This window comes from Lissotriton helveticus, chromosome 12 (assembly GCF_964261635.1).
Source record: "Lissotriton helveticus chromosome 12, aLisHel1.1, whole genome shotgun sequence".
In the NCBI taxonomy this organism is placed as follows: Eukaryota; Metazoa; Chordata; class Amphibia; order Caudata; family Salamandridae; genus Lissotriton; species Lissotriton helveticus.
In genome coordinates this window covers 570,871,810-570,885,559 of record NC_136073.1, presented here as the reverse complement: position 1 = coordinate 570,885,559, position 13,750 = coordinate 570,871,810, and the positions used below count along the sequence as shown (strand labels likewise).

The 13,750-nt window shown below is 43.3% G+C and overlaps 1 protein-coding gene across 1 annotated transcript in view; it reads right to left on the bottom strand.

Moving 5' to 3' along the window:
• MMP15 (matrix metallopeptidase 15) overlaps nt 1–13,750 on the bottom strand; it is a 249,042-nt gene that overhangs the window by 17,364 nt on the left and 217,928 nt on the right. The window contains exons 8-9 of the mRNA XM_078670153.1: nt 9,964–10,114; nt 345–460 (exon numbers count right to left, since the gene is read on the bottom strand). Of these exons, the coding sequence (XP_078526279.1) occupies nt 345–460; nt 9,964–10,114 (267 nt within the window). The remainder of the gene's footprint in view (nt 1–344; nt 461–9,963; nt 10,115–13,750) is intronic.

Genomic DNA, 13,750 nt, shown 5'->3' with positions numbered 1-13,750 from the left:
GTTTATTTGCACATCATTGGAGCACAAATCCAACGATTGGCTCTACCTCCCCCCTGTGTTTTTGATATAAACTAAACACTGTTTCTCCAAATTGTGATAAACATGATGCCCCTGGCACTTTCTATGGATGTATTGAGTTTCCTTTTTTCCTGCAGATAATGCTTTTTGCATATCGTGTCTAATTGTTCTATCACTTATAACTGTTGGGATATTATATATTTTGCTACTTCCTACCCCAATCCCAATGTGGTTGAAGGGTCCATACTCCTGTTGTATACACAAGCATGTGGTCAAAGGGCACTGCAGGCGTTGCATACCCACCCTCTTACTGCTTGGTGGCTTACCTGTGTCAGAGCTAAGAAAGGCTCCCTTCGGAGCATCAGGGATCCCAGTCCATATGCTGATAGGTTTCGGGTACCCAGTGTCCACTGAGTGAGAATTTTCGTTGAAACGCCAGTACCTAGATGAAGAAATAGAACTTAGGTATAGAGAAAGGTCTCTTATTTCTGATCGTAATTCCATTTTGCAATGAGCACTAATATGAAAAAGAAAGCATTAAAAAACAATTGCTACTGGATTGATGTGGTATACTGTACAAGGCAAGGCATCATGAAATGTCAAAGTGAGCAAGCACCCAATATGCTGTCTTCAAAGTACACCAAACGTAAGGGACGATTATGCCAGAAAATGTTTGCCAATGTCTGATTACTGTGCCTCAATCATCATTCACTTTTGTATCAAATTCACAAGCCTCCTAATGTTACCATCGAACCTGTGTATAAACGTATGATATACCGCACAGGGTCTACGCTCACATCATTGTTGAAGGGTTATGTTATTCTGATTATTCGTATCTCGTCTTATGCCACCATAAGGTCACTTCAAAGCAAGGCCAGAGAACGTCCTTGCTGTTGCTCTCAGTCCCTGCTGAGCACAGGAAGCCTTCCCTCATCCTCACAAGTAGGGCTGTGGATTGGTTCTTCTTCTCCTCAGCAGAGTGCAGGGGTTCTGTTCCTTACCATGGCGGAGCGCTGGGTGAGCTCTCTCATCAGTAGCAGAGAGCGCGTTTGACTATGCTGCCACTCACGCACAGCACAGTGGAAGGTTGTTTGTACTGTGGTTTCTCCCACTCAGCAGAGTGCATTGTGCTCAGCTCCACATGCTTTGCAGAGAGCAAGGATGTCACCTGTGAGCAGGAACACCAGCAACCTCAGCAGCTGCGGTCCGTGCAGGTAACAGCGGTGGGGCCAGGTAAGAGGGGTTTCGAGGGACGATGCAGAGGGAAAATTATATAAAGAATTAATTTTCCCTCAGCATCGTCCCTCGAAATCCCCCCTTACCTGGCCCCACCGCTGTTACCTGCACGGACCGCGGCTGAACCTCAGACACATTTATGTCTGGTTGGGCCTCATCACAATTGAGCCACTCTGGCAGCATAAATGTGGTGGATGCAATGAATCTAAATTGTTGTTATTTACGTCAGACACATTCCATACCATTGTTAGCTCATTCGTGCCCTTGCCGAAGGACCAATCACATGCAAACAATCCTTGGTACAGCCGTTTCTCCTAGCTCCTGCCCACCCAGGACACAGTATGGTCTCTGTTAACTACATGATTGTACTATGTGTCCATACTACTCGGCCCCATCTGTGCCCCACTGATACCAGGGCCAGACTGGTCATTGTGCTACTTTGGGATTTTGCCAGTTAGCTGCAGGGTGGGGGGCCACACTCAGAGCAGGGTGGGCGGCCATGACCCAACTATGAAAGCCCACAAGCCCCCTTTGTAGTCGCAGCCTCCTGCAGAGTAGAGCTGGTATGAATACTTTTGCCAGGGCTGTTTGTAGTTTGCAGGCCAGCCCTGTGGATGGGGCATTGTATGTCATGTCCTACGAAGGGGTGTGCGCTTGAGAGTTCACATGATCCACTTGTAGTGCCTCCCTGGGTTGCAGGTCCATTTGGTTTATCCCGACATTGAATATAACTACTTGTAAACAGGGATGGACTGGAACAGAAAATAGACCCAGGCACTAAAGTAAAAGTGGCCAACGACCATACCCAGGCACTAACATAAAAGTGGCTGTTGTATTTCTATAGGAATAACAACATATCAATGCAGGAGTTTGAGTAGAAGATTTATTATGAATAAATCTGTAATAATATAAACCCACAAGAACAGGCTAAGGAAGAGCAATGCTGTCGTGTCCAAGTCACGGAATCGAATGACCCGACAGCAGAGCTCAAACACAGAACATGGAATGCGGTATGTGTCATAATAGAATACAGTACACGTAATAGAATTAGAAATAACAGGTGCAGATACAACATCTCCTTTCCATAAAAGAAAAAGAAAACAAAAGTAAGTAAAATAAATATCATAAGGTTCAACAAGTTTCAATACAAATAATAATCTTTAAATTTGGAAGGCATAACAATGTTTCTCTTAACAGAAGTCATTTTCAAATCAGAATCAGATAAAGAACTTTGACCTGCATCAACCTCCTTAATTGCAGAATTAGCATCAGCAATAACAACTGTTTCTGGTACCTTATCTACAGAATTTGCATCAGTTTCTACATCTAACAGATTACTCTCACCCACTCCCTCACCAAAGAAAGAATGAGAATTAGTTTCACTAACACGTGAAGAACTTTGAGTATTTTCAAAAACTTCGTGATCTCTAGATACTAACCCTTGATCAAAATCAAAAGGAAGAAATGGTTGCACAACATCCAAAAAATCTTTGTAACATAAAAAGGAAGAATTTCTTGAAATATTCTTATCTTTAAGTTTTTTTAAGATTATGTCTTTTTGATAAGGTTCAAGCTTGACAACAGCACTCTTATTCCACCAACCCTTATTCTTAATCATAACAGATGAATTAGATGATCTAACAACCTGTTGGGGTAAAGAAAACTTAGATTCACCTTTGACAACTTTTTTTGGTTTTTTAATGATTACCCAATCACCAGTTTTAAATTCAAAATTTGATGGAGAAATATTATTAGCAACTTTATATCTTTTCTCAAAATTCTGCCTGACACACTCATCAACCGAATCAGCTTCTGAAAGATGCAACTTATTTAAAGAAGATGATTTATTATCAAAAAGAGGTTTGATGATATCATTTGCATCTCTGCCCTTCAACAAGAAAAAAGGGGTAAAACCAGTGATAGAATGCGGAGTATTAAGATAACTCCAAACCTTGTCTTTTACATGTTTCCTGACCTCCATTCCTGATGACAAAGCTGTTTGTATGCCTTCTTTGAAAAATTTGTTTGCTCTTTCAACCAGTCCATTTGCAGCTGGAAAATACAAAGGACTTTTAATATGCTTTATGTCATATTTATTAAGGAAATCCACCATTCTTTTAGATACAAAATGTGTGCCATTATCGGATACTAATTTCTTTGGGAAACCCTCTACATTAAAGATCTTCTCTAGAAATTCAATTACAATATCCGTAGATGGAAATTTAACAAAATCATATGAGATCCATTTAGAATAATAGTCAGTTAAGACAATTAAATATCTCATATCTTCCGGCAAAATATTATAAGGTCCCGAAAAATCAATTGCTAATTTTTCCCATGCTTGTTCAGGCAATAAATTAGTAGATGTAAAATTCTTTTTACTCTTCCAATGCTTGTCGGACAGAAGACATTCAGGACACTGGTTAACAAAATCATCAACTAAATTATCCATACTAGGCCACCAATAAAATTTTCTCAAAATTTTCTTGGTACCAGACATTCCTGGATGACCAGAATGAGCTCTCTCTACAAGACCCTTTCTCAAATCACAAGGCGGAATAAAAAGTCCACATCTGGTGATGAACTGATTTTCCAAACTTAATTCAGAAGAAATTTGCTGATAAGGTACAAGATCTTTACTAAGACTTCTAACAGGTGGCCATCCCTTTCTAATGTATTCCTTGATTTTTTTCAAAATTTGATCTTTCTCATAACCATCCAACCAATCATTTTCAGAAAAACATCCCAAAGAATTGTCACAAGCATCTATTGCTGAAACTACAACACATTCATCATCAAGACTGTCATAGGATCCAATCTGATTGTCAAGAGGAATTCTTGACAAACAGTCTGCCCTAAAATTCGCTCCTCCTGAGATGTGTTTAACATCAAAATTATACTCTTGTAGCCTAGAGATAATCCTAACTAGTCTTGAAGTTGCATGGCCTGTACCATTCCCATTCATCAAATAAATGAGGGGTTTGTGATCTGTAACAAGATCAAAACGAGTTCCCCATAAATAACACCTGAACTTTTCGACCGCCCATGAGCAAGCCAAAGCCTCCCGCTCTATGGTACTATAATTGGTCTCAGCTGTAGTTAAGGTTCTCGAAATAAAGGCAATGGTATTTTCTTTTCCATCCACAAACTGTGTGAGAATTCCACCAAGACCTACACAACTAGCATCTACGGTAACAACACACCTAACACCACAAGAAAATGGTTTCAAAGCTGGTGCATTCTTAATCATACCCTTGACTTTGTTAAATGCTTCATCATGGACAAGAGACCATTCAAACTTTTCATTCTTCCTCGTTAAACACCTGAGAGGTTCCACCACAAATGCATAACCATGCACAAAACGTGCATAGTATTCGCTTAATCCTAAAAAAGATCTAAGAGAGTCTTTGTCAATTGGGGCAGGTGCAAGCATGATGGAATCAATCAAGTTCTTTTTTGGTTTAATGCCCTCTTTAGTTATAGAGTGTCCTAAATATTCTAATTCCTGAACTAAAAAACTACATTTCTCTTTTGACACAGTCATTCCTCTTTTACTCAAAATGTTTAAGACCTTGTCAAGAGTTTTATTATGGTCTTCGACTCCATTTCCAAAAATGAGTATGTCATCCTGAAATGCTTGTACCCCTTTGATGTCTCCAAATAACGAATCCATTAGCTTCTGGAATACACTTGCTGCAGAAGCTAATCCAAAAGGGAGTCTCGTATATTTGAAGGCAACAAAGGGAGTAACAAAAGTAGTAAGATCTTGTGATCTCTTTGACAAAACAACCTGATGGTAGGCTGATTTTAAGTCTATTAATGAAAAATGAGTGGAATTTCCTATTGCCATAAGCATCTCTTGAATCAATGGTAATGGGTGACAATCCACCAAAATGTTTTTGTTCAGAGAGCGCAAATCTGCACACATGCGCAACTTACCATTTTTTCGTTTGGCCAATAATGTAATATCAGAGTCTTCTAAATTAACATTAATAACAAGGTTACCAATATCGTCTTCCATGTCATCTAAGGCATTTACACTAGTATGTGAAGTATTTCTATTTTTAAAAATAGTTTTGCATGCACTTTCAAGATGTCCAATTTTCCTACACTTCGCACATTTCTTTCCATGTGCTGGACAAATAGGATTATTAGCGATGTGAGTTTTGGAACCACAACGATAACAAACTATATTCTTTTTTGTAGAAATGGATCCTTTTTCTTTTTTAAAGTCTTGTAGCTTACTCTTATTTGTTATAGAGCATACAGGTTCCGCATTGCTTGTTCCAGATATAACTTTAGCAGAAACAGAAGACCTTTCAATACCAATAGCGATGTCGATGACCTCATTTAAAGTGGGATTCCTGCATGCTAGAAGACGTTCCTGAACTTTGTTTGAATAACAGTGAAAGACTAATTGATCTCTTAAATAAGTATCGAGCATGTCCCCAAATTCACACTTAGAAGCTAAAATACGTAAACTAGAAAGATAGTCTTCAATGCTCTCATCTTGTAATTGTTTTCTCTTGTTAAATCCATGCCTTTCTACCATTATATTTGGTTGTTCTTTAAATCTTTTTTCCAATCTTTTTACAGCCTCAGTGTACTCATCCCAAGGAATGAACTGACCAGGTGGTGGTTCACTTTCAGGCATATTATCAAAGATTTCTCTTCCAGCATCACCTAGGAGTCCATATAAAACAGCTTGTTTCCTCTCCTTTGTATAATCTTTACCATCTATTGCAATAAGATAGCTTTCAAAAGATTTATGCCACTGTTCCCATTTAACTGGTGGTTTACCAGCATTCTGTAGGAAAGGATTTATTTGATAAGGTTGAATTTGGTAAGCCATATTTTTTTTTTTTTTAAAGAGTTAAGTTCAGATATCGTAAACAAAAATGATCCGATTTATAAATAATTAATATTACCATCGACGATCTTCTTTTAATGTGTGAAAAGACCTTGCTCGTTTTTCAACCGGTGATGTTTCCCTTTGTTTACGAGTGAATCAAAATGGCCGCTGCGTGGTGTCACGTTGCTTGACCTTGCGTGATGACAGAGTGTAACTGAGCTGTTTTGAACTCGCGCACAGAGTTTCCTCACTCTTCTCCTCTCGCGCACAGTTCCTGATGACGCTCTGCTCTCAGCTCGCCCCTCTTCACACGCGCTCGTTTCCCAACGATTTAAACGGAATTCAGGTAACTTTTAAACGAATTCAGCTTAGCGACGTTAATATATTGGTAAATTGATCTTACCATATGAAGATAGTCGCTGTAATTAATTTCTTCCTTTCTTGAAAAATAGAGTCTTTTCTCGGTGGGTATTTCTATTTAAACTCGAACTGCCAAAATTTTTTTTTCAATGAAATTATCTCCAAGATCCCAATCCATCGTCGCCATATTTATGTTGTATTTCTATAGGAATAACAACATATCAATGCAGGAGTTTGAGTAGAAGATTTATTATGAATAAATCTGTAATAATATAAACCCACAAGAACAGGCTAAGGAAGAGCAATGCTGTCGTGTCCAAGTCACGGAATCGAATGACCCGACAGCAGAGCTCAAACACAGAACATGGAATGCGGTATGTGTCATAATAGAATACAGTACACGTAATAGAATTAGAAATAACAGGTGCAGATACAACAGTGGCCAACGACCATGAATTCGATAAGTAAAAAGTGGCCAGGTTTGCAAATTCGGACAATTTTAAACTTGTAATGATATGCTGTGTGTTTTCTAAGGCATGGGAAACTGCAGATATTTGAGCTTGCTGCAGGCAATTATTTTTTTTAATCAGGGAAATCAAGTCAAAACCGGCCCACAAACAGCCAAAATTGAGTCGCACACACACTGTTCTGTCAGACCATCCCATCGGACACTGCCTGACTGTCCTATAGCTAGTGCGACCCAGCTTGTAAATACAAATGTATTTATTGTTGTGTACTTATTACAGAAGTTTTGTAACTACTACATAAAGCACAGTCTGTCTTTAGTGTCCGCTTAGCTCATCGGCACGTGCTTCCCCTCCACCCGAACGAAGCCAGCCTCTTAGCTCTTGGGAGTTTCCTGACGTCTGCAAAATACTCCGTATTTTGACGAATTTCGAATATGTGTCTGTTTTGCACAAAGGCCATTTTATCTTGCTTTGCCGGATCTGGTGCCTAGCTTCCCTGCTGAGTTTGCGGAGTTCAAGGCTTGTATGTATTTTTGGTTTAAATCTTTCACAAATGTTCCTGTTTTTCTCCGCTTTTATCTAAACTTCCCTTCCTGGTGTTATCCGCTGTACCGGCCCCATGCTGCGGCCATGCAGCATTATCAGACACTGAAGAAGGACTGCAGACGTATGCCAAACTCAACAGCACGTACCCCGTGCATTGAGGCCTCCTTTCCGAGCTGTCCAGAGCGCGGTCCCCAGGGGGGCGGAGGGGCACTGCGCCACCGCTCCAGGCAACTCGTGTTGATCTGTGTTTCCCAACCCGAAATTTCTGGGTTGCATCACACGGTTTTACCACACGCAAATCTGAACTCGAGTGGAAAATAGGGTTGAAACTGCAGGGTAAAGCCACATACCAGACAATACCCTTTCCCTTCAAGCTGACCTTCCAGCTTGCACGGTGCCACCCTGTGTCACACGATATCGCTCCCTTCACACGGTCACCTGGTGAGGCGCAAAAATCACACGGTGTCAAAGAGGATGAGCTTAAATCCACTACACAGAGGTTTCTCTTCCAGCTCGCTATTTGAGGCTTTGGGCTGCAGATATCCTTTAAGCCACCGCCCCTTCTCCCATAGTGAATGTTTTTTGTAAGTTGGCAGGCACGGGGGGGGGGGGTAAGGGGTGGGGAGGGGTGGCAGACAACGTTGCCCCAGAAAGTCCATAGCCCACCCCAAGCGGGTGTCCTCCCTGCCAATATCACACACCCGACCCCCCTCAGATATTTCCTACCTGCATAAACCCTTGGAAACAGCCCAGTAATTCTGGGTCCAGCGTGAGTATTCCCCATCCTTAGGAATTTAACTAGCAATCCCTGCTCTCTCATGAAGAGATCCTGTCCATAATGATCAATTTGTGCCCAGTATCTCCCGCAGAGATAAAGGGAAACTCATAACAGAGGCCTCAGTGTCAGTCAGTCAGTGGACCTGTGAGGATCCGACGGCCAGCACAGGTATGTTCTGTGGGGAAAAACGTGGGTTTTCAGTATATGTGCAATGCAGAGTGGGTGATAGGTTACTACTGCATCGTGTAGGAGTAAGTAGTTAGTAAGTTTATTTGCATAGTTAATTGAAACCATTGCAATACAACCATTAAAATTACGTCAACACGCAAAAACGTTTCTCACTGCAAGCATAAAATTGCATCTGCATAAATAAAATGGTATAAATTCTGTTTCAATTTTTCCTTTTAAAATCATAAAATTGACAATTTTTTAGACGATTATTAAGTGAGGTTCAACTTGTATTTTTAATGTTATCTGCGAGTTAATGTAGGGTCAAGTTTCGACATTTTCTTTTCCACCACCTTCATAAACTTCACAAAACTACAGTTCAACAGCGGGTCGTTGGGTGCAAAGCAGGCCAGAACTGCTGGTCTACGTGAGCGTATTCCTCGCTGGTTAAATTGAAATTTTAACAAACGTTTCCATTCCTCCAGCAATTTGTAGGAGGAGGTGGACTCTGCAGACAGCCCATGTAAGGGGCACAGGCAGCATATAGGCCTGTGAGGGGGCACTCACTCAATCGAGGAACGTAAATGGGTGCAACCTGTGTGAAGAGATCCGGGTAGCTGTATAAGAGTGCGCGACAGAAAGAGGGTTGGGACACAGATTGTTTCTGAAGAGACGGGGCATAGTGTATATGAGGGTACAAGTTGTGTCTATGTAGAAACAGCCTGTGTGTGGTGTTGCAAGCTGAGTATTGACTCACACGCTCTGATTGTGTGTGTGTGAGGATACACTGGTTGCGTGTCATGATGCAGTTTGCGGGTGTTGAGAGGTTAGACTGCTATGAAAAAGGTTAAAAGGTTATATGTTTTTAAGGGGGGAGGCAATAGGTGTGGTGTCTGCAGGCTTAAAATACAAATACAACTAACTTAATTGTATTTGTTTTTGAGAGGCCATAGGCCTTGAGCGTGTAGGCAAATGGGAAAGTCTTTCTGTGAGTGGCCAAAGTGAGTGGCCAAAGTACGGGAGAGGGTTTGTAGGCAAAAGCTTGTGTGTGTCTATGTGTGATATTAGAGCGTAGGCTGAGTATAATGAGGCACGTCTTTTCAGTTTGTGCAAGGGGGCTTGGCTGTATGTGAGTGCGAATGATGTAATTACATGCGTCGAGACAAGCTGAGTGTGTGAGTGTTGACCTGAGACGAGGTGGGGGGCACACGAAGAGGGTACGGTTGTGTCATGTATTGAGTGTGAAGTGGAAGTATCGAGAATTGAAGAGAAAGCTCACACTGTGATTATTAACCTCTGCCTGGTGTGCCTTGCCACCCAGTGGCACAGCAGGGGGGGGGGCGCATGGGCCCCAATGCAAGCCAGGAAAAAGTACCCCCCCCCCACCCACAGTATGGAAGTGAAAGACAGTCAAGATTGGGAACGACCTCTTACCACTGCAGTAATGACGGCTACACACACCCTTGACACTGTTCTGCATCCAGTCCATCAATTGTTCTTTTTGCGGTGGTCACCACCAGGTTCTCCGCGCGCCTTACCTGCTGCCCTGGAAAAAGAAGGTGTGTCCCGTGGGCTCCCACCAGATGGCCGTGTCGATGCGGTCATAGGGGATGCCATGCCCGTAGCTGGTGAGAGGCTGTGGGTACCCAGGCTCGAGGTTGGCCTCGCGGAACAGCCAGTACTTCTCACCTTGAAGGAAAAAACACACAGGGTCAACGGTAACCTACTGTGCACCAGGAAGACACAACTGGCCAAAGAGGAAAGAGGCAGAGCTGATGAAGACAGGGATGCCTGAGAGGCGAGAGTCAGGGAGTCAGATGGAAGTGAACTAAAGGTACCACAAGGGAGAGAATACATGTTTCAATTACTTACCGCTCATTGACGTCATTACAAATCTCCTAACCCTATTTGTATAGGAAAGGGTCCTTTACAGGGCCATAATGGGCATATGTAGTCGATCTTCTTGAGACTATCTGCTGGTCAATTACAGGATAGAAGAGGCTGCTAAGGAGGGAATAAGGAAAGTAAGAACCAGGGTGGTGGGCAAGCGAATCAGAGGAATGAAGTTGACGCTCACCGGTAAATAATAGAAACATGACCCCCATCATCCCATGCCTTGAGCCAATCCTTAAATGCCTGAGGATGTAGGTGGGCATGAAGTCAAAAGTGATACACCACGGAATCGCTTATTGTTGGCTTTCCAGAGGACCTTGATTTTGTGAGAGCGGATGACGCTGGCTACGGAGATCATGTATGCATTCAAGAGGGTTGGCTTGGGGAGGATCCTTGCGGAACTCAGCAGATGAGGTGGCCGCTGTCTGAGGTGTAAGGTGCCAGGCTGATTGCCTGTGTCCTTCCTTTCGGGAAGGAACAGATTCATCTGAGTGCGTGTCCTTGGATTCCAATGTTATGTAGGCATTAAATGAGGATGGGGTGTCTGAGGGGGGGGGGGCGCATGAAGTCAAAAGTGACACACCACGGAACTCCAGAAACCAATGCACTCATTCAGAGGCTGAAAGTCTCAGTGACAAACTCACGCTTGTAATTCCAGAGATAAAACACCGATACCTAAATCCACCCCTAAAGTAACATTTAGTGGGCAGTGGAAAACACACTTGAGGGAGCCACCCAAGCTTGTGTAATCTCCCTCCTTCCAGATGTTGCCAAGGACTTGCACGTGCCCCTGGTGGATCTGCTTCCAGCAAGGTAGAGCCTACTCCCAAGGCAAGATGATAACCACCCTCATCCACCAGATGAAGGTGAAGGTTGAAGATGTCAAGCCCCTTGTAGAACACAACATTGATAAGCAGGGTGTGCTCTGCCATGTGAATGCAGAAGAACTGCAGTAATCGCCAACTAGCCTGACTTCACCTGCAAAGGAGGCTTTGATTCAGACACGTCATAAGGACCGGGAACAGAAAAATGATCACCTGTTCCCTGTGGACTGAAGATAACCTTAGGGTTGAACACAGGATGCATTCTAATAACTATCCTAATTCCCCCAGGCACCTAGCCTTAGTGATGCCAATCTCAAATATATAAGGAACAATGTAAGGAACTAAACTGGTATTTTCTGTAGGGACTCAAATGGAAGATCCTGCAAAAAGACAATCACAGGGAAAGGCCACAAGGAAGAGCAAGCATATGAGATACAGGAAATCTAAAAGAACAAAAAGCAGCTTTTTTTTGTTGCTAAAGCCAATGCGGCATCTGCACATATTCACTTCAAATACGCACCATGACTGCTGAAACATCCAAGTCAAAAACCTCCAGAAGAAACTGCAAGAGAAGACTTGCATCACATTTCTGGGTATCCGAATCCACTTGTGACATCACCTCCAAACAGTAGTAGATGGAAAAAGGCCACGGCTTAGTAGAGGCCTAACCACTGGAGCTCTCCAAGCAGAGAGCCTGAAGCACATATTACTGACAAGTGGGGGACACATGCAAAAAGAAGAATTGATGGACAGAATGCAGAACAATGTCATACATTCATGGGGGACAAAGGCAGGGCTTTAAGTGGGCCTGGTCTCACCAGTGCTGAGCACTGGCAGTTTTTTAAAGGGGGCCTTGAAACGGGTCTCTATCGTGCTCTGATTTGTGCCCTGGCACAGGCGGTCCGTTTTTTCCGGACTGCAGTGACAGCACTCACATCGATGTGCGCTTGCTCACACGGCTCATGGGTTCTAGCAGGACTCCAGAAGGTGCTGTCGTTTCATTGGTTGAGCGCACGTGCATGGGTGTGTAAGAGTGGAAATTCTTGCTAACTGCAGCCAACTGTTCTGATGCGGCATCTGGGTAGAGCCCAGTGGAGCTCAATGGTGGCTGGGCCGAGGGGAGAAAGGGCTGGGCAACTAGGTGCTGGGCATCGCCAAGCATCCGGCATGCGGGTTCCACAAAGAGTCCATCTCATCGTGCACCAGGAACGAAGGTGAGCACTCGGAACAGCAGTTCTTTGCTGGGTATGAAGTGGGTAATGCACAACCCATCACAACAAAGAGCTACCAACTCCAAGGGTGCTTCACTGGGCACTGACAAGACTGCACATCCTTGAGAGGGCTCCTACCCACATTGCACATGCCTCTACAATTCTTAGCTGGGCATCGTTGGCTTAGCTGGACACAGTGTAGGGACCTGAGAGGAACAATATAGGGGATCATGCTCACCTCTTCTTGGATGATGAGTACTGTGTATAGGTGTAGTACACTTCTGGGGAAGGCAACCGCCTTCCACAGATAGATGAGGTGCCCCTGTCCAAGATAAGGGGCACGAGATATGTTATAAGGTTGCGAGAGTGAGGAGAAGTAGGATTCTGTACAACTACTCAGAGTTTGTTTGTACCTCGCTTTCCGGAGAGATGCCTTTCATTTCACATTGCCCTTGTGCAACAAGGGCTGTAAATAAACCTTTCTGAGTTTGGCAGCCAGCCTGCTTGCGAGAGTGGTATGTTTGGGGAGATGCACGATGGAGGGTTGTTTTCTGAGCCTGTAAACCAAAATAAAACGTTAAATATGTAGCACTCTCTGCTAGGCTAGGCGACATGAGGTTTAGCACCAAAGACCAGGAGAACTTGGGGTAGGCTTTGGACATGCTTACTGGAGGCCCTTAAAGACAGATGTTGATGGTCTCTCTGGATCCTTCTATTCCCTCAGGAGCAAGACTAACTATTTCTGAGCTGGGCTTCACCAGACTTAAATAGACAATAAACAATATAGATAGTGCATCACAAATAGCTACTCTAAACTCTGGACACACTTGCTGTTTGTCAATTCATCACGCTTTGGGGAACTGTCTTCATCGTAATCTGGTGAGGTCAAAAGAACGCGCCCAAACAATAAGAGACTTCAAAATGCTAGGTCTTAGAAGGAAGTGGCAAGAGAGACCTCTGCCATGCCCTGCTACAGATTTAGTAAAGATGTCTCACAAGGACTGCATTAGGAACCTAGGCAGTTCTTGGAAAAATACAGAGGGGAGTGGTGTCTGTTCTGATAGGGCCTATTCCTCTTACTCCCTTACTATCTTTCTTGGGGGATGTATGTCAGTACAACGCGATCTAAAAGATCGCGGTACTTGACAACGCGGGCATTACAACGCAAGTCGTTACAACGACTTGCGTTGGAGGGCGCGGATTTTGGAATCTTATAATTTTATATTCCAACACCAGTCCACGTAACAGTAGGGAAGGTGTTGCAATATAAAATTACAACATTCCTTGCCCAACAGCGCCATCCAGCGCAAGTCGTAATAACGACTTGCGTTATAATGGCAGCGTTCTAAAGGCACTGCGGTGTAAACACCGCGTTCTAAACGATATTTCCCTTCTTG